Genomic DNA, 21,223 nt, shown 5'->3' with positions numbered 1-21,223 from the left:
AGGATTGGGAAGGCTCAGCCTCAGCTTCTTTGCCCTCCTCAGACATTTCCTGCTTTTGCTGGGCTGATCCCAGCAGAGCACTGGCCCCTGAATTAGACAATGTTAATGAAATAACATCACCCTCCAGCGGCTCACTCTCGTGCACAGCCGACGATCGCGAAAGGGAAACCCCTCTTCAAACTCACCGGCCAGATCCACCTGCGATCCCCACGAGCTCATTCCCTTCCGTGCCTCAGCATCGGTGGGTCCTGAATCGCGGGAAGCAGACAGCTGCCCCTTTTTCCTCGAAAAGAGAGCCAAACGAGAGCGGAGCTTTTTCCCTTGGAAAAAACGCTCACAGTGCCTGCCGATTGCCCCCTCGGAGGCATCGCGTGCGTGCTCTTCGCCCAAACAAATAACGCATAGATCGTGTGTGTCATCAGATGTTAAACAACGTCAACACGGATGCACACATCCTTAAACGCTTTGCTAGTGCTCGCCATAATGAGATGAATAGAGATCGCTCTTACCACAGAAATGCATGCTTCAAACAAAACAGTTAATGAAGACGAAGAAGAGAATGATGTGTGCTCACGGTGCCTATTTATACTATAGTCGCACCGGTACTGACGTCATGGCTGTCGCCGGCCAACTATTTGGTGTTTTTTCAATGTATGCATCAGACATGGGTCACAACGAGGCGTTCCCCATAGTCACCCCTAGAAGACGCAGTTCGAAGTTCCCATGAAAGGGAACAGAGAGAGTTGTGGCAAACCAATACTCCCATCAATATTACACACTGCAGCAGAGCAGGGGTTGTCAATTTCAGGTGAAGGAAATCAGATTTTGACTTTCTTTTTAGGAAAGTACAGGGAAATCTCAATTTCTTTATACAACACATTTGAGGTTTAAAGGGATACTTCATCCAAAAATGAAAATGTTGTCGTAATTTGCTCAATGTCATGTTTGTTCTAAACCTTTAGAACTTCAGTGGAAGACAATATTTTGAAAAAAATGTCTGCAGTGTGTTTTGGTTCTATAAAATGAAAATCAATGGGGTCCAAAGTTGTTTGGATCCCAGTGTTCTAATACATATTTTGTGTTCTGCAGAAGAAAGAAATGCATGCATGAGGGTGAGTAATTGATGATAAAATATTGTTCATTTTTGTATGAATTATCCAATTAAGTGTGCTAGCAACTATGTAAAAAGGGTCACTGTTTGACTGTTAAGTGCTAAAGATGTCACGTTTTGGCTTATACTGACGTACACTTTTGTTTTATCTGTCTTATTAAAGAAATAGATGTATTTCATACTAGAGTTTCACAACACCACAGAATTGTGACAGTAAATCAATATTTATGGATGAACAAGCACACAATTAAATTATAAAGTTATTTGTATTTAAGATATTTTAATTAACAGTTCAGTGCAGAAAGAAACTGATTTCACTATTTACAAAAAAAGGGCAATATTCTGATTAACAGCTCATAAAAGAAATATAAAAGTAAGTACAAAAGTAAACCATGGTCTGGTCCATATACAGCTTGTTGTGGTCAAGAATGTCCAAGGTTCTCTCAAAGGTATGAACAAACGTTCTTCCAGTAACATTAATCAAATGTATCTGGTCTTTAATAATATTCTTAAAATGTTAGTACAAAAACATTATTCAAACATTGGTCATGTAATGACTTTTTATTCCTGAAACATTTTAGTTGGACGATCATCTTATGTTTTTAAATGTTACTGCTTGTTTCCGAATGTTGAGAAAACATTCAAAAGTAACATTCCCATAATGTTTGCAAAATTATAAAATTGATCACACTGTTAGTGTGTGATTCTCAGTTGTTTAATGTATGATTCCTAGTTTATCTCTGTAACCATTTACAAAGTTGGCAAGTGTGTGATGCCTAGTATTATAAAATCAGTACCAGTTTTAAAAGTTGTGTAATGTATGTAAACTCTTCTTAACGGATTTACATGTGATAAATGTCATGGGAGTCTTATACAAAACTCTTAATATCTTTATGGGACAAATGCATAGTATACAGGACAGCTGGCACCTCTAGTATCCCTGTTTACTCTACTTAACATTAACTAGCTGTATTCAACCAATGCATACATAAAGCATCTACTGTGCACTGAATCTACTACAACAATGGAGAGATGTACTTAAGTGAAAAAGTTCCGCACAATGGAGCCCACCATTTGAAAACTGGAGCTGTTGTGTCTGCAGAAGAGAACCAGAGGGCAGGACACACTTTACAATTCATCTCAGTGAAGCTCCTCAGCGACAAATGATCAGCCACAACACAGCATTTCCATAGCTTTATTATGCAGTGGGTCCCCAGGCGCAATAATCATGATATCAAATGACAGGCTTTCTTCAGGCCGCTGCTGTAGTTGTAAATAAAAATATGTTAATTTGGCTTGCGGTATTTAAGCCAGCAAGTTACATACATAATTTGTTTAAGTTAATTTGTGCACGACTAGGCCATTCTGAGAAGAGAGATATATGAGGGCGCAATAATCATGATATCAAATGACAGGCTTTCTTCAGGCCGCTGCTGTAGTTGTAAATAAAAATATGTTAATTTGGCTTGCGGGATTTAAGCCAGCAAGTTACATACATAATTTGTTTAAGTTAATTTGTGCACGACCAGGCCATTCTGAGAAGAGAGATATATGAGGCAGGGAAATAACTAATGCTAATGAATTAGCCAAGTAGGCTTATGTGTAACGTTAGGCATTCAGTTTATAGTTTTAGTAGAATAATGTTTTGCATGTATGTCAGTGGGTTTACTTAGCTTTTCATTCACCTGTAGTTGTGTTTGATGTGGAAGAGGCAAATATGATTAAGGCAAAATAGAATTAATGTCTGAGTAAATTTTGTATGATGCCAATAGAGAATTTATATAATTCAATAATAATTTAATTATTTTTGCCTGCTTCTCTCAACAATTTCTCACAAAACAACAACGACATAATAATAATAATAATAATAGTAATAATAAAAAGATCTATTACAAGAGGCATGCTACTCTTGCTCATTCATGAGGCAAAATCAAAAGCCAATGGCAATGAACGACTACAGATCTCTATATACAATTCAGCACAGCTCTCGATACTGCCCGCTAGCTGTGAAAGGAGTGCAGGCTGAGTACTACAGTAGCTCAACGATTCTCTTGTTGATTTTATGTTTCACTGTGTTAAGTCAAAGAGCAGTCTCTCATTCTTTACACAAACTCTTCTTTTAAAAATGAATTATGATTTTTATGTTATCAGAGATGAACATACACATAAAAAATATTGTTTTACACTTGACTGCTCAATGACAAACTACCATTTTACCTTTTATGGCAAGTTTATCTTTCACAGTGTATATTATCATACCATTTAATCTGTTACATAAATTAATTTTCCAGCCAGCACTATAAAACCGTTTGAGTGACTATAACCCGATCTCATGAAAGTGCGTATAAATAGTAGGCCTACGCCAAATAAAAATAAAACTTGTGCTATTCATATGCAAAAATGGACTTTGGCGTGTATATGCTACGCGATGGATAGGATTAGGGTTGTGGGTAGATGCGTATCATATGTACGCGAAAACTGCGTATTATAGGCCTATGCACGCCAAACACGTGCGTAGCATGTACACGCCAAAAATTCACTTTTGCGTATCAGTACCATTAGTTTTTGTTTTTATTTGGCGTACTATTTATACGCATTTTTATGAAACCGGGCTCCATTTGTACCATTGTTGTACTATTTTATATGTCATAAGTATACATAGACTGTTTATTTACAATTTTTTTTTTCAATTTTACTTAACTATAACTATAAATATAAATTATATTAACTATAAATAAATTATATAATTGTATATATTATTATTAAATCAAAGTCTCATCAAGTTTATGCATTGTTAAACATTTTTATATTGCTTTAAAATAATACATTATTTTGTCTATTTTTTCAGTTTGTTTTTAGGTAATTAGTTACCAAAAACAAACGCACACATCATTACTTGATTCAAGACACTTGGTATAGTGAGTAGTGTGGAAGTTGTTTACTTTGTAACTAGTTTGAGGTGTTTATTTTATTTCGTACTGTCGATTATATCAGAATTTTTTTTAAAGAAGGAACTGCCTGCTTTGCTTCCTGAACGCCGCTTAGAGAAATATCATAATGCAATAGGAGTCGCGGGCGTTCACTCGAAACTAAATATTGTGCCCGTTTGTGTTTGAGAGCGTGGAGCGCGCGCGTGTTGGGAAAGTGGGTGTCGCTGTGCACACTGCTGGAGGAGCTTCACAGCGATGTGTCGCGGACTTTAAACACACTGTGACATACAGTGGTGGAAGGAGGGAGATCGCGCCGTACTGGATCGTATACTGCAACACTTCTTACTTATGCAATGAGTCCGACCGTTTTCATTCTGATCCAGTGTGTCTGACGATTCAGTTTCCACGCGCGATGCTCTGACTGCCGTGTGTTTATATGGAGACACCCTAAAAAACAGTCAACCGGGAAATGGTAACACATGAACCTCCTCACTGGAAGGAACATGGTTGAGAGGAGCAGTAAATTTCTGTTCATCGTTGTCGGCTCGGTTCTGTTCATGCTGATTTTGTATCAGTACGTGGCTCCGGGGATGATGAACTTCGGCTCTCCGCACGGGTACATGCTGGAAGACGATGCGGATCTCTTCCCGACTCCTGATCCACATTACGTGAAGAAATTCTATTTCCCCATCAGGGATCTGGAGCGGACTGTGGATTTTGAAATCAAAGGGGATGATGTGATCGTGTTCCTCCACATCCAGAAGACCGGCGGCACCACCTTCGGGAGGCACCTGGTCCAGAATGTCAGGCTGGAGGTTCCGTGCGACTGTAGACCGGGACAGAAGAAGTGCACCTGTTACCGACCCAACAGGAAAGAGACATGGCTCTTCTCTAGGTTCTCCACCGGTTGGAGTTGTGGCTTACACGCGGACTGGACCGAACTGACCAACTGCGTACCGGGGGTTTTGAACAAAAAGGAGAACAGGATGAAAAACCAAAGGTGATGCTTGTACAGAATTGTTTTATCTGAAGTGTTGGTTGTGGCTCAAAACCCAGTGAGCTCTACCAAAATGTTCGGGGCATCATTGGCGTGTGCAGCCACACAATACTATATCTATACTAGGAATTTGAGACACAGCCCGTGTGTAGAAGAACTTTAGCGAGTAAATAATACCACTTGCCCTCCCTCATCTGCGAAATACAAGACTATAGAGTGGCTCAAAACCCAGTGAGCTCTACCAAAATGTTCGGGGCATCATAGGCGTGTGCAGCCACACAATACTATATCTATACTAGGAATTTGAGACACAGCCCGTGTGTAGAAGAACTTTAGCGAGTAAATAATACCACTTGCCCTCCCTCATCTGCGAAATACAAGACTATAGAGTATAGGCTACTCATTGACTATTAATACTACACTTGGGTTAACCTCTTTCTAAACCCCAGGTAAAGGCCAGTTTTAACCCTGGGTTAAGCAACCTTTCACACTTGTATAGAATGTTAGCACTGCTTTTAACCCTAGGTTAACCCTGAAATGCAATGCCACAACGTAAACAGCGAGTGTTCGGCAACAGACAACCAATCATAAACCGTCCTAGTGTTTACCTCAGTACATTTTCACGCACTTACTTGTATTCCGCGTAAACTTTCAACCGCTGTTTAAGCGTTTTAAGTAAAATGATTAAAATGCCGAACAGTGACGTAAATGTGTTAACTGGCGGGATTATTGAGAAAGTTTCCTATTTCAGCAGACTTTACAAGCTCAGTGGTGATGTTTGAACGGTGGACAAGCGGTTTTTGAAACAGGTCGCGCTATTTTCCTCCCTCAAACATATTATTGACATCATACATATGCAAATAAGAGCGTTCAACCAAAGTTTGTACATGTACAGTGTGAGCTATCGGAAACTTGACCACTCAGTAGGGTAAAGTAATGTGAAAGGTGAAACAAAATAACCCAGGATTAAGTTTACTTGGGGTTAACAGTGACACAGGGTTAAAAACCGAATGATGGTCAGTTGGATTTCCGTGGTTATATAAAACTGGATGGCAACCTTTCAAAAAATGCAAACATGGAAACCATAGTAGCTATATCAGTATTTTACTAAATGTAAAAATTCTGAAAAGAAACTTACTGTAGTTAACTTAATTCAAACAATGTAAGAAGCATCAAAATCTCTCTGTGATTTCGTTTTTAGTTCTATCTTGGCTCGTAGTTACCTAGTTATAATGTAATTCATTTTGGACAAAACTATGTTCACCATGTTAACGTTTTGGAAGGTAAAGCTCTCATGGTGCCTATCCTACTATTTCAGGTGGAAACAGAACTGGCTGTGTTAGATGTTTGTGTCATTTTCGATTTCTGCATGTTTATGTTTTTTCCAGTGATGGAGGTGGAAAATTACTGTGTTATAAAACAGCCCCTTGTAAACACTGTAGTGAGCACTGACTGCCAGGATAGTGGTTACAGGACTCACCACATCAGGAAGCTCCATTGCAGTCATGTCAGGAATAACCAGCCACTGGTAGTTAGTGTCATCTTGTTGTGTTCTGGGTAAGAATTGTACATTTGACTTAATTATCTTTCCCCAATCACATGTGATGGCCTCACAAATGCATATAGACCCAAGTGGGCATTGGAGTAGGTTACTGTTTGCATTACGTTTAGTTTTGCAATGGCATGAAATCCATCTCAGAACCATGTACGTAGACTGTTTTAGTTTTTAATAGGATTTTGTAGATTAAATTATTTAAACTCTGAAAAGTCAAATACATCAGATCAGATTTAGCAAATAATCACCAGCTGACTCCTCTTCCTGAAAGAACACAGTCTAGATCCAACATCCCCTCGAGTGTACAACATCCCTCGTATCACAGTGATGCCATTACTCTTTTTGCTTTTGGCAACCTTAGGAATGCAGCACTGATTATGGATGCACATTCCTCTCCTTGATTAATCTCTCCGGTGATAAAGGCAGATATACCACACCAGTGTTATTCTCCCCTAATTCATCACGCATGTGTACATGTTCGTTTTGTCTGTGAAATTAGCACAGGGTCAGCGGTAAAAGAGGTGAGAGGAGTTTTGTCTCTTTGTATCTCTGCGTTTTTACTATCTGCATTATTCTGATAATTAGATGGAAAATACTGTGCGTAGATAATTCGGATTTGATATACTGCTTTGTTGCACAGATCTAAGTGCTCGTTTTAAATTAGCTACAGTGATTGCAAACTCAAAGGGCCAGTGTAGGGTGAATTGAAACTTTGTTCATTGCTATTTCTTGAAGCTATAAAACTAAATTAAAAAGGGAGATTTTTTAATCTGTAAAAAATGCTCAGAACTTGAATTTGGGTGCTTTAGAAAAATTAAAAGGCTGAATAAAAATTTAATTTTTATGTAATCAATGGCAATTGAGTCGTGATGGTGGTCACATAGTAGACTGAGAAAAGCGGCACTGTTTATGACCCGTGAAATCTCTCGTGGAGATTTTGAGCAGCTGAGGACTGCTGGGCTGTTTGTCTTGATATGGTTGTGTTTTTAGATTTGTGTTTTTAAACCAAAATATTAATGGGAACTATCATGTTTTATTCTCACATATGTGGCCTTAAAGTTAAAAAAAAAGTTTCCAGATTACACAATTGGTCATTGTAGATGTTTGTTCATAATAACAGTTCTGTTCCAGTAATGGAAGATTTCACAGGGACGTGCATTCATTTTAATGGTAATTTTGTGCTTTGTTATCATTAGAAGATCAGCAAGTATGTGGAACTTCTTAATTCACATTTTTGTGAGAAATTCATTAGATAAAGAACAGTTCATAAGGGTCATTTATTTGTGAATCACACTTTGTTGATTGGTTGCATCTGCTATCATTTTACTTGCAGTCTGGAGCCCTAATTAATGTTGGTGCTGTGATGATGTTGACAATTAAATTTAAATAGAGTTTACTTGTCATATTTAGGAAGGCAGTGAAATGCCTTTTTTTAGTGGTAGACCGATACATCGCCAGGACTGCTATATATGGTATGATATTTGGCAATTGGCTGATCAGTATTTCTGTTTGGCGAACGTGTCAGTGCTGAATGCTTTTACTGCCTTTAAATTAAATAGTGTGATACCATATATATCGGCTTTATAACGACCATCAGCCACCCTGCTCTCTAAGATATCAGCATTGGCCATCAAAACTTTTATTTTCTAAAATATTCTGAGATGTGTACTTCAGCCTTACCCTCTTCATGCTACGTTTACACAAGTAACGTAAACAAGTGCATTTTTGTTTTAAAAAGCATAACCTTTGCCACGGTTCCGCCTGTTGTTTACACTACTCTGGTGTTTTCGACCCTCGTCTTCCTCGTTGCGTTTCAGTGTAAACGGACCAAAATGGAGACTTTTGAAAATGATGGCATGGCTGCCCACATTTGCTCTGTGCATCCTTGAAGACCGTGTAAACAATAACATCATGCTCATTGTTGTACCTGCATGAATGGTCATGTGACATGCATTTTTCAGTTGTGTAGTGTGGATGGAGAACGTTTCTGAAACGCAGTGAAAACGCAAGTGTAGACGAGGATCGTTTTTATTTTAAAACGCCGTTTTAAAACGAAAACACACTAGTGTAAACAGGGCTTCAGTTTTAACTGCTAATGCAAGAGATTGGGAGCATGTTGGGCGGCCACAGCAAAGGGTTTAACACCTGTTGTTTGTCCAGTGAGTTTCAGTTCACGGAGGCCAACGCCATTCCCACCAACAGGCAGGAAGCCATCTGACAGCTCTGCCAATCTGCATGCTTGTTAGACGTGTTTAACAGGCTTGTTTACATTTAAATCTCTCTCGGCTCCTGAGACTTTGGAAGCCTCGCTTGCACTCCTCTTCGTGGCCATTAACGTGGCGAAGGACAAGCTTTTAATTACACGTAGGTCTTATTTGAATTGTTGGGATTTCTCGAGTCACATTTTCCAAATCGCATTCTCGCCGTGCCGCTCCCTCAGGGACCTTGTGGACGTGAGAGCAATGGGGGTATTTTAATTGCTTAACGAGATGTGTATCATCACATTCTCATTGAGGCACCGGTTTCAGACAGGAAGCCATCTGGCGAGTAGTGTGTTGCTCTCAGGCATGAAGCACAGGGGTTTCTGATAGACCAGTGAATGGTGACCAGAGGAGAGTGACGTCTTGTGTGGGTGTAAGGTATGAGAATGTTTCCCACAGCGAGTGCGTGTGCAATCAGCCACCAGCGGTTGGGTTTTACCCACCCACCCACTCCCAACGGTGGATTACCAGTCTTTGGCCCCACTGCTCTAAACAGTATGTAATCTGTTTAAAGAAGGGTCTGTGTCTGCTCTTTGGCCGATATGCTCAGCAAAATCAGTAGAAAGGGGGCGGGCCGCTGTCTGTTTTGCACCCCATAAAGAAAATGCATCATCTCCTTGCCCTCATGTTGCTCAAAACTAGGGATGTAAAGATTCTGGGATAGTAAGCTGATAATTGTATTCATGTTATGGCTGATCACTGGTTTTAGAATTCTATAATATTTTGTCTAATTAAATAATAAAAAAAAAAAATCAGTTGAAATGCTACAGGTGAATTTATGGAACATTTAACAGATTTTAGTGTTTTTAAAAATAAATGAATGAATTCAAATTGGCCAGTATATTGTACATCCACGTATGCTTTTTAAACTCTTTTAAACAAAGAGGGTGTTGGCCACTGGCTGCAGGCTTTAAAAAAAGCCTACAAAAGATAATGATAAGCTGATAATAATTTTTATGTTATAACTAATCACTGATATTTAAATTCTATAACATTTTGTTTAAATAAATCAACAATAAAACACTTAAGATCAGTTTAAATGTGACAAGTGAATTTAGACATCATTAGGCAACATTATAATGTACAGTATGAAAAATGGATATTCATTTTGGGATTTGCTAAAGATTAGGCTACATTTAACAGTATGATGAAATTACTAGATCAAATGGAAAATTAAATAAATATATTAAATTAAATAAAAAATTGGCCAAAATACTGTACATTCTCACTTAAAACGTATGCCCCCCCCCCCCCCCCCCCCCCCCAACTCTTTTAAAAAAGTACTTTTCAAGTTTCTTCTCGAGACTTTCAAAACATCCAGGTTGCCTTTTTTTAAACAACGAAGGTGACCACTGGCTGTCAGACTCCAAAAAGAATAATGAAAGTTTTCCATGCAACTCTTGTGCTGCTTTTAAATAGCCATACAATTACTGTGTGAGGAAGTGACTGAAATGTAGCTATTCTGTCGCTTTCATAACAAAATTCTCATTTATGGTTGAATTGTCTCTTTAAGTAATGTATTTGCCGTGATTTCTCATTTCTAGCCATCATAGATGAAGATAGAATCCCAGTTGGGGGGCAGCCTGGTTAGGAGGCCTGGCGCAGTGATCAAGCAGACACAATTAACTTGAAATGACAAGGTGCCGATGGGGTACCAGACCATGTCGCCATGTTCCTGTTATACTAGACATTTATTGTGATTATTTTGGGGGAAAATGAAATGTACTTTATATTGGCTTGCCATTGTGAGCTGCAAAGAGTAATTTGCAAATTATCGTAATAGGCCCCAATGAGCTGGCATTCGAGATCATGGAGAGAGAAAGATCTGACATCTTTGTAATTATTAAATCAGAGAAAATAGATAGAAACAAATGGATTTTAAGCAAAATTAGAATGGAGTGGGGTCCAAATGTCTTAGACCACACTGAAAATGTCATTTAGAAAAAAGTAAGTTTTTTAAAAAAGGTTTTAGCATAATTTAAAACAAATAGATGTTATGGCATAAAAAAAATAAATTAAAATATTACATTAAAAAGTAATATAAATGTATTTTATTGTGTATAGGGCTGGGTGATACAGGCAAAAAAAATATCATGATAACAATTTTTTCATATCAGTCGATATCGATAATAATCACGATACATTTCAAATCTTTATTTCTTTCAAGTTTAAAGGCAGATTTTTGAAAGTTGTAGAAACCAGACTGTTAATTGCTCATTATGGTCAGAACATGACAAACACTTCACACTTTTGAATTCTTTACACCTTTCCAGACATTTTCCTTAACAAAACAAATTTATCTTCAGCACAGTTTGCAGGCTGCAATATTAATATATAACATTCTTTTTGTCTAGAAATGCTCTCTTAGTCTAAATGCATTTAGTATCACACAAATCACAAAAACATCTTTATTTAGACAAAATACAGTAATTATATTCCATTACTCCTTTAGTACATTTAATGCATGTCTACATTAATAATATAAGAAAATTAAATATTAATATCCCACATTTCTGCCACAATACCATGGTTCAGTTAGTGTTACTACAGTAAATCCATGCTAAATGATGGCGATTTGTAGATTGAAAAGCCGTTTGACTGTACTGTTTCTCCTGTTTGTCAGCGCTGTTTCTGGTTTTAAACTAGTTTAAATCAGTGAGTCATTTGTGTTCTTCACTGAATTCAAGCGCTTCACACTGGATCTCACAGCGCTGTTTAGTGCTCACATGGCCGAGACTCATCAGCAAGTAAACGCATCTGCTCTAGTAAGCTCACACTGCGCTGCTGTTTGAACTTTGAGCCGAGCGGATAAATGGTCCGTGTGGCGCAGTTCAAATAAGTAGCGCTGTTTCGTGCAGCTTTTGGTGCATAAACATTATATTATTATATAAAACATTTATCAAACTCTTGTTATCGTTTTATTGAGGGAAATTATATCGGCATAATTATCGTTATCGTTTTATCGCCCAGCCCTACTTGTGTATGTTGATTTTTTTTTTTTTTTTTTTTTTCAGTTCAGCTTTTCATTTAATCTGTCATGTTAGCAATAATGAAACAAATGCATTAAATTAGAAAAATGCTAAATAGAGGCATTTTCATTGGTGGCCTCCGACTTTTGGACCTCACTGTATGTGTATCTATAAATATGTATTCTCCTGGGAAAGTGCCCGTGTGTGTTTGTGTGCATGTGTGTGTGTGAGTGATGAGAGAAGATTCTGGGCCGTGTGCATCTACTGTCACTTTTTCCCCCATGTCCTGTCTATTTAAAGATATTGCAGCAGATTTTGAGTCCCAGTCCAATAAACTGGCACAGAAAAATCCTGCAGTACTGCTGTCAGTCTTTTCTTTTAATTTCGTATATATATCCCACTCAGCCTCTATCTTTCTCTCTTTCGCTTCTCCCTCCATCTCTTCCTGTTCCTTCAGCGGTGTCAGTGTCTAATCAAACAGGAAAGATAATTTTCCACACTGTGGCTTTATGGATATGGGCCACACAGTATACCCCAAGCGTGACTAGAACATTAGAGGGAATGTATTTTCAGGGAAGATTTACTGTAAGTTCTAAAATGGCAGGCCCTACTAATGGACAACTGCCTTCTGTATTATGAATAACAATATTTGGTGTACAGGACACCCCCACAGTCCCCCATCATGGTGTCATGGAACATGGTCAACTGGCAAGTTGCTTCCCTGTGAAATGATTCTGATTGGTCCTCATGCCTTCAGGCTGGATCACTGTAGAATTTTGCAAGTGGACTGTTATGCTGCCTGCAGGCTAAAATTTTGATCAGATTGAAAAGGGGGTGGTGAAGAAATGAAATAATTCGAGCAACAGGAAGAGCTTGAGCACGTAAATGCTTGAATCTGAATATTTTTCCAATTGAATTAAAGGAATAGTTCACCAAAAATTTGCAGAAAATGTTCTTGCCCTCAGGTCATTCAAGATGTAGATGCATTTGTTTCTTCATCCAAACAGATTTGGAGAAATTTAGCATTACATCACTTGCTCACCAGTGGATCCGGTGCGGTGAATGGGTGCCGTCAGAATGAGAGTGCAAACAGCTGATACAAACATCACAAAAATGCACAAATAATCTACACTCCAGTCCATCAATTCAAAGTCTTGTCTGTAATCCATAATAAGAGTGCATAATCCATAATAACGCTTTCTCTAGTGAAAAAGTCTATCCCCTGTTGGTCACTCACATCAAAATCCACCAACATATTTTTTTTGACTGTTTTCACTTGTAAATGGTCCTTGATCTTTGCATATTTCTCTCCTGAATCAGACGAGACAACTTTGTAAATTAATATGTCAGTCAGATCATTTAAGGTTCATATAAAAAGAAAATTAGTGCATGTAAATCATGTGAGGTTCAGTCAGCTCCATATTTTTTCAAGGTACTTTAGAGTTTGGAAGTCCTGGTGGTTAATATGGCACAGTAGATGATCTAATGAGACAAACGTGTGGAACACAAAGCACTGTTGGTGCAAAGAAATTAGCAATAGCTCTCAAGTATTGCTTGATATTGGATGAAGATGTTCTTCCCAACAGTCAGCTCTTGAAGATGTTGTTCTCCATATTTGGCAATGAGGACTAAAGAGCCACACCGTGACTGTTATAGGTCTAGCCCTTTGCTTAAGAGTGTTCATGTTGGTTTGCTGGTCCACATATTATAGTCTGATGTGGTTAGCGGTTGTGTGATCTTTGTGGTTTGGAGGTCAGTAGCCCAGAGTTTATAAAATCCTCCAACTCTCTGTGTGAACCCGGGTTCTGGCTCTGGGAGCATGAGCCAGATGGCTTGGCGGTCTCCAGATCTGCTTGGAGCAGAAAGCGGAGGTTCTGACAGGCCAGTTTTTCCTGGGCCAGTAAGAAAAAGAGCTTGGAGGCAGGCCTGATAGCAGCAGCCTGACCTCGATGTGTTAATCCCATCAGATCAGTGTGGATTAAATACAGGCTGCTCAAAGCCCGTTATGTGGTAATGCGGAATCTGTGCCCGCCCACCGCAAAATCAAGAGACCCGTGCTTTTGGACGAATTGCTCTAAGAACATTTGATTTCTATGTTTGCGTCCTTTCTACATTTTTACTTCCATTGTATTATGAATAATTCATTTTCAAGCTTGTATTCATACTTAGATAATCTAAGTCTAGGGGTTGGGACACAATGTCTGACTAATTGTCCTACAGCTGACTGGATGACTAGTGAAGTTGACTATTTGATACCTTTTTTAATTTTAAATATTTTAAACTTAAATAAAAATGCTGTTTAAGTGTGCACCAAAAAAGTTGAGTCTTTAAATGTATCCACTTGAAAGCACTGTCATAGCCATACATATTTAGATGTCTTTAGGACTTATACTGTTTTGTGAGCCTCCCGAAATGTGTTGCGTTTTTAAGATGCCATGTCAAGTTAAGAAATAATCCAAGTTGTGGTTAATATATATATATATATACAGTGGGGCAAAAAAGTATTTAGTCAGCCACCAATTGTGCAAGTTCTCCCACTTAAAAAGATGAGAGAGGCCTGTAATGTTCATCATAGGTATACCTCAACTATGAGAGACAAAATGAGAAAAAAAAATCCAGAAAATCACATTGTAGGATTTAGGCAGTAATTAAAGCAAAAGGAGCCCCTACCAAGTATTGAGTACATGTACAGTAAATGAACATACTTTCCAGAAGGCCAACAATTCACTAAAAATGTTTTTTTTATTGGTCTTTTTAGGTATTCTAATTTGTTGAGATTGGTGGGTTTTTGTTAAATGTGAGCCAAAATCATCACAATTAAAAGAACCAAAGACTTAAACTACTTCAGTCTGTGTGCATTGAATTTATTTAATACACGAGTTTCACAATTTGAGTTGAATTACTGAAATAAATGAACTTTTCCATGACATTCTAATTTATTGAGATGCACCTGTATATATAGTTCGATAGATAGATATATAGATTTTTTCCCCCTCATACTGGTTTGTTTTTAAGATGCCATGTCTAAAAAATAATCCAAGTTTCAAGAACATGTCACAAGATGCATTCTGTTCCCTGTCAGTAGGGCTGTCACGATAACTACTTTTTGTTGTGCGATATATTGCACCAAAATTAATTGAGATCAATGATATTATTGTCATTTTAAGACCATTTTATGCTACTGATTATATAATGACAGTATGACAATATAATAGCATAATAATGCAAGTACACTCTTTTAAAGAACAAAGAACATTTTATTCTTAAGAATATTTGGACATTGGAATCGGAATGTGAAAAAGATATGCTAAATAAATAAAACAAATAAATAATAAATACACCTTTGTTAACAAAAAAGTGCAAGGTAACACGAACAAGAACAAAACTGTCTGGAAGACCCCTCTCCAGCTCCAGCTGTGGTTGTTGTTTCCAGGTTGAAAAACTGGGTGGGATGGTTATGTTTTAGGTGAGATTTTAGGTTAGTTGTGTTGCCTCTTTTTGTTGCCACTGTTTTTAAACAAAGTCGACATACCGGCTCGTTCACGTTAATTGGCTCTCCTCTCTCATGCGGCTTAAAGCCAAAATGTTCCCACACCGGAGCTGAAGATTGCGGCTTTGAAACCAAGTCCATTGGGACTTGTTCTTCCTAACTGGCTGTAGTTGTCACTAAACACTTTATAACGCAGTGGGTTCACGCCTTCTCTTCACCTGTCGCTGTCCGCTCTGTGTGTGTGTTCGGGAAGACGCTGCCTGAGCCCCGCCTCTGCCACAGAGAGCAGACGAGATGACAGATGCAGCGTGATCGACTAAAATGTTGGTGACATTCATTTTTATGTAAAAATTAATATAATCATTGTTTTTAATTATAAGAAAATTATCAGTCAATATATCGCGGCACCAAAAATGATCGTGCTCATTTCCATATACTGTGCGATATATCGATATATTGACTATTGCGACAGGCCTACGTGTCAGTGCTCTTTATCTAGCTCTTTCTGTATGACTCACCCACTAATAAACATCCAATTTGTGACCGGTGAACTTGAAACCAGTCTAATTATACTAGGATTCCTTAAGATCAATTTGTCTAGTCAAGCCAGGCAACCCAACAACTGAAAATATGTAACTTTGCACATCCCTTGTAAGGTCATCATAGCCAAGAATGCCTTTTCGCTTCATTTCTATTATAAGATGAAAGGCTGTTTTCATATCACTGGCACTGACTACTGAAAAGCTTCTTGTTTACCGCTTTCTTTGCTGATTATCTTGGCCCATTTCTGCTTGTTGTCTGTAGAGGTTTGGTAATTGCTTGACAGTGTTCAATAGTGTTTCTGTTAGATAAGCTGTTTTTTTTTTTCAAAGAACATCTTGCGCTAAGAGTTGCTATCACTCACATTTCAGAGAGAGCGTTTTTTTTTTTTGTCAACTGACATCTCAACTGTGTGAAGACAAAGTGCTAACAGAGATAGTAAGTGTGTGTGAACTGATCTAGGGCCATTCAAGGGAAGGTCGTGACAGGCTGCCGGTGTTTTAGGATCAGCATGCTAAATTAGCCAAGGACGCTGAGCTCTTGCAAATAAAGTGCTTACCTGGAGAAGCTCAAAATATTTGTGTACTTTATGAACGTCAGCTTACATGTGTAAAGATGACACTGGCCTTTAATCCTCCGCTGTTGTTCACATTAACTTCTCTGTGTGTTGTGCTGTTAATGCATTAATAATAGCTTACAGTATGAATATAGTATTTATTTGTGATTCCAGGCTGAGGTTAAAAGCCTTGTGCTGTGCTGAAAATTGCTATATTTTTGCCAGTTTTGGAACTGATTGGTCGTAGGCCTCACTGATCTGAGCTTATGCACCTGAGTGAAAAAAGCATTATTTGTGGATCATTTTGGCAGTTCAATTGTGCATAAGCTCAGATCAATGAGGCCTATACGATAAATCAGTAAAAAAAAAAGGGTACATTTGTATGTATTGAAACAAAATTAGTTGATTAAAAAGTAAATCCAATATTGGGTAATAATAGAGCATAATGAGAAATTCATAAGCAGTTTTTTGTTGGTGGTCACTTTGACCAGGAGCACCACAAGTGTAACAAGGTGGGTTTTTTTGGGACGTTGTTATATCCTTAATGAGCAAAGTCAGTGAGCTGTAGTGCAGTGCAACAATAACATTAACTAGCATTTTCAGAAAAAATAAAATCCTCTCCAATTGGTCACTTTTTATTTTTCTAAATCCTGTTTGTTTTCCCCCTGTTGTTTTACCTCACAGCAAGGCCAGTTTCTCAACTTACTTGCAAGTGCCCGGCTGCTGTCTGATAATATGGATATTGTGGCCCGTGAAGAGAAACGTGCCCTTGAGCTGGACCTAATGTCACCACTGCATGAATGAGCGCTTCAGTGCCTCCTCTATCTCTAATGGCTTTTTGACCACTCTTCTGCCTGCCCTTTGTGTTTAGCATAAATTAATACATGAAGATGAACACAACTCCGCTGCTAATTCTGGAGTGAACATGTGCTTACTCTGGTCTTTTTTCTTTCTCTGTGTTTCCTGCTGTCGCTTTTTTTTATCTTACATTCTTGTTTACAAAACACTCTTGCTTAAACATTTTTCTTGCTGCTCATCTCTGCCTTTCGATCTCATTACATTTTTTCTCCTGTGTGATTTGGAATCTTGTTCTAATTTTCTTTACTTTACAGTTTTGGCCGATGTGGCCCTTTCCGAAACATTGCTGGCATTATGATGGACGTTGGCTTTGAAGTCTTGTTGTGCGCCATGCTGCCAGGTAAAGCCCTTGGCGATGGCACCAAATTGATTTCTGCATGCTGTAGACAAATTGCCATGCAATGACTAATTAGCAAACATTTTTATAATTCATAATTAGGGCCTCCACTCTCCCAGTGTGAGTTGGCTCACTGCCGAGCTTTAATTTGCAAAGCCACGAGTTCCGCCTCAGAATTATACAGACTCTCAACCTCCCCCAGCCCACAGCTGAAGCAGGTGTCTTCACTTTTTTTTAAAGACTTCCTTCTGCAGACCATCTGATGTTAGAAGGCTCTATTCAATTCTGTGTGAAAGCTTTTGAAAATCCCAGGTAGCCTCAGAAACTGGTCCATGACGTGTCAAGACAGTGTCTGAGAAACCGCAATGGTGAGTTTACATGAACTAGGCCATAATAAAATATTTTAATCATACTTGATTCTGACTGGTCAACTACTGCAAATTTTTCATAGCAGCACTGTATAACTGATTATAACAACTATAACATACAGTAGCATGTATTCTCTGCGGCCATTTTAAGTACAATAATAAAAAGACTTACTCCAATTTATATTTTATGTCCATTTATATGTTTATTTGGTAAGTAGAAATGTAAGGAGTGTGATTATGATTATTATAAACCACTTCAATGTGATACAAGAGATCCTGATCACCCTGTCTGGGTTTATTATAATGGTCGGCTGACAGTATATTATCTCTTACATAATGAATGTAATTCTTTTTAAAGCAGAGCCGAAGCAGAACACCAGTCTCTTTACCAACTGTCATAACTCACAAGTACGGTACAAGTTAATTATCCACTCACTGTACTATTGTATGTATTATATTAGATATGTGGGTAAATGACTAAGTACAAAACAACAGAAGTTTCTTAATAATGACTTTATGCTCACGAGGTTGTCTCGCGGCTATGTTATTTTATTGTATAAAAGCACAGGTTACTGATTTTCAGTACAGGTGCCTCCCACTTAACTCCTTTAATGAGCATTTGCATAAGCACACCATTTGCATAACAAGCTCCTTATAAACAGATGTTTTTAAAACTTTATAAAAATGCTTGCACCCCTTTTTGCAATTTTTGTGGATCTTAGTGTTTTTTGCTTCTCACTTCAGTCTTTTTGAGATCCAGCTCCTGAATAAATCATTATTTGAAAGGCATTTTTTTTTTTGTTAAAGTATGTTTAAATTTATGGCAAGTTTGAGGATTCACTTTACAAATGATGCCTGTTAAATGATGAATAATGCTCGAATTCTTTTAAAATTTTTTAAAAACTCAAGAATTTTTGGTAATATATTGTGCATGCAAGGTGCGTGTCTTTGTAAACTTTGGAAAATTGATTGATCCATTTTTAAAGATATCTCCCGGTAACCTACTGACGCGTTTTGATAATGTTTATGAGAGGTCGAGGGTGTATCTATTATTAATGCGCCTTGCAGTTGTATTGGATCGGTATCCAGTGAACGTGCTGAAGGTGCAGTGGTGGTGTTGGTTTAGTTGGTTAGTGTGCAATGAAATGATGTGAATTAAATGTGCAAAAAGACCCTAAAGCAGATATTCAGATGATTTATTTTCTAAACAATGTTTGAGTCACAATTATTGGGATTGGATGTCTGTAATTTAAAGGAAAAGTTTGCCCCAAAAAATTTAAATTTGCGGCAAAGATTCCAAGATGTCCCCCCCCCCCATCAGAACAGATTTGTAGAAATTTAGTATTTTATCACTTGCTCACCAGTGGATTCTCTGCAGTGAACTGGTGCTGTAAGAATAAGAGTCCAAACATGCAGCTTTTCACTTCACAGGGTGTTAATTGATGGTCTGGAGTTGTGTATATTATTTTTGGATTATTGTGATGTTTTTATGAGCTGTTTGAACTCCCAATAGCCGATAAAACAAATGAATCTATATCTTGAATGGCCTAAGAGTCAGTTTTCAAAAATGTTTTATTTTTGGGTGAACTATGTCTTAAATGAACTGATTTGGATGCCATTGGGATCTCTGTATATGTTACCAAGGTGTGAGCGTTTATTGTCTGGATTTATGTGCGACACTCATCCAGAGCACATCAAGGTTAAGTGGGATAAATTCTAAAATGACATTATTGTGTATATAATTTAGGGAAGGAATTGCTTCTACAGTGGCCATTCTAAACCTCCTTTTTTATTATTAGTATTTTTTTAATGTTGGATGGGATGCCAGAACTCTTGTCATTTTATCCAGAAAATTGTCTATGAGGAAGATGCACCCGACAGCATTAGTTACGGCATTCAATGAAGATTAAATTAAATGAAGAGAGTTGGCTGGAACAACAATAGACAATAGACCAATAGTTAAATCCCAACAGGACAAAAATCACCATTCATGACTGGGAAACTCAAATTTACCTGACCTCATCAAGCAAAACTACATAGTCTGTTCTGAGTAGGTCTTAAGACTCCCAGCCGCCCCTTCTCAGTGTCTTGTTCCACCCCACTCTAGAGAGTACTGAACTGGGGAGGAAAGTTTATTTTTGGGGGCCATATTATGGCACATAATTTTCCCATATTATACACTTTTCTGCTGATACGGCCATGCTGTCGACAACTCCACTGAGCTGGCAGCTCCGTGCGGCGTTATCTGCTAAAGTGAGAGGGAGAGAGAGTGAGCATAGGCATGATTTATTGCCTCTGCAGAGGAGAGAGCGAGAGAGGAGGGGTGAAGAGTGAGAAAGAGAAGCGAGATTCTTGCTTTGACTTGCTGGAGTTGAGTGAGACAGGTTGGAGTTTGAGCCCAAGTGAAGGAGGAATCCAAATGAGTGAAGAGGTGCTGATTTTTCTCCCTCCTCATCTGCAGGAGACTTTTCCCAAATTCTCTGCTTCTCCACATCCTCTGTGGGCAACCGATTCTTCTGTGTCCCTCTCCTGGGAACCTGTTATAGACCTCATCTGACCGCTGCTCAACAAAAGCCTCTCGGGAATTACCCAGCATGCCTCTCGTTCTGCAGAGAGTTCTGCCTTGATGCTTTTCTGGCTGTGGAGGGAGAGACGCTCCCCCTCTGCTGAAACCCCGCTGTGTTATTAAGCCCTGTTTGAGTCCAAACTCAACTGTGAGAATTCCAAGATAGCTTGTGTGCAGCTTTTCCCACTTTATTCCTGTGTGTTTGTTTACACAGAGAAATTGCATGACACCTGATGTATAATTTGTACGATCAGTTACACATTAGCAATGCCTGACTAGGAAAGTCTAAGCAAATAAACTTTAGTAAATCCTTCACTGAATGTAATAGTAGATCCCAGCATCACTTTTACAGAAACATTAACATGGTGTTTTTTTTCAATCTATCATGATAATAATACTGATATTTTTTCTTTTTTTTCTTCCCTAATTCAGTTCAACTAAAGCTTGATTACAACATAAAATAATATTGACCCATACATCAGTTTAAAACAACTTTAGAACTCTATGGAGTAAGACACTGAAGAGGATTTTAAAACCGTAAATGTACACTTTGATTTTGATTTCTGTCCAAAAATCTTTTGAACTGTAAAATGTTTGATGTTTTCTTTTTTTGTCGTAGGACACTGGTTCTAGTTGAATGAATTTCTAGATGTGTGTCAGTCTATGAAAAAAAAAGTTATATATA

At 38.1% G+C, this 21,223-nt stretch overlaps 1 protein-coding gene across 1 annotated transcript in view; it reads left to right on the top strand.

Moving 5' to 3' along the window:
- The first annotated feature begins 4,265 nt into the window (after positions 1–4,265).
- The window catches only part of hs6st1a (heparan sulfate 6-O-sulfotransferase 1a), a 142,558-nt gene continuing 125,600 nt past the window's right edge, over positions 4,266–21,223 (top strand). Inside the window, exon 1 of the mRNA XM_016277109.1 lies at positions 4,266–5,041. Coding sequence (XP_016132595.1) covers positions 4,521–5,041 — 521 coding nt within the window. The 5' untranslated portion in view covers positions 4,266–4,520. The remainder of the gene's footprint in view (positions 5,042–21,223) is intronic.

Source organism: Sinocyclocheilus grahami, unplaced genomic scaffold, assembly GCF_001515645.1.
Source record: "Sinocyclocheilus grahami isolate Dianchi unplaced genomic scaffold, SAMN03320097.WGS_v1.1 scaffold109.1, whole genome shotgun sequence".
Lineage (NCBI taxonomy): Eukaryota > Metazoa > Chordata > Actinopteri > Cypriniformes > Cyprinidae > Sinocyclocheilus > Sinocyclocheilus grahami.
The sequence above is the reverse complement of the archived record's forward strand: the minus strand, read 5'-3'. Positions and strand labels throughout refer to the sequence as shown.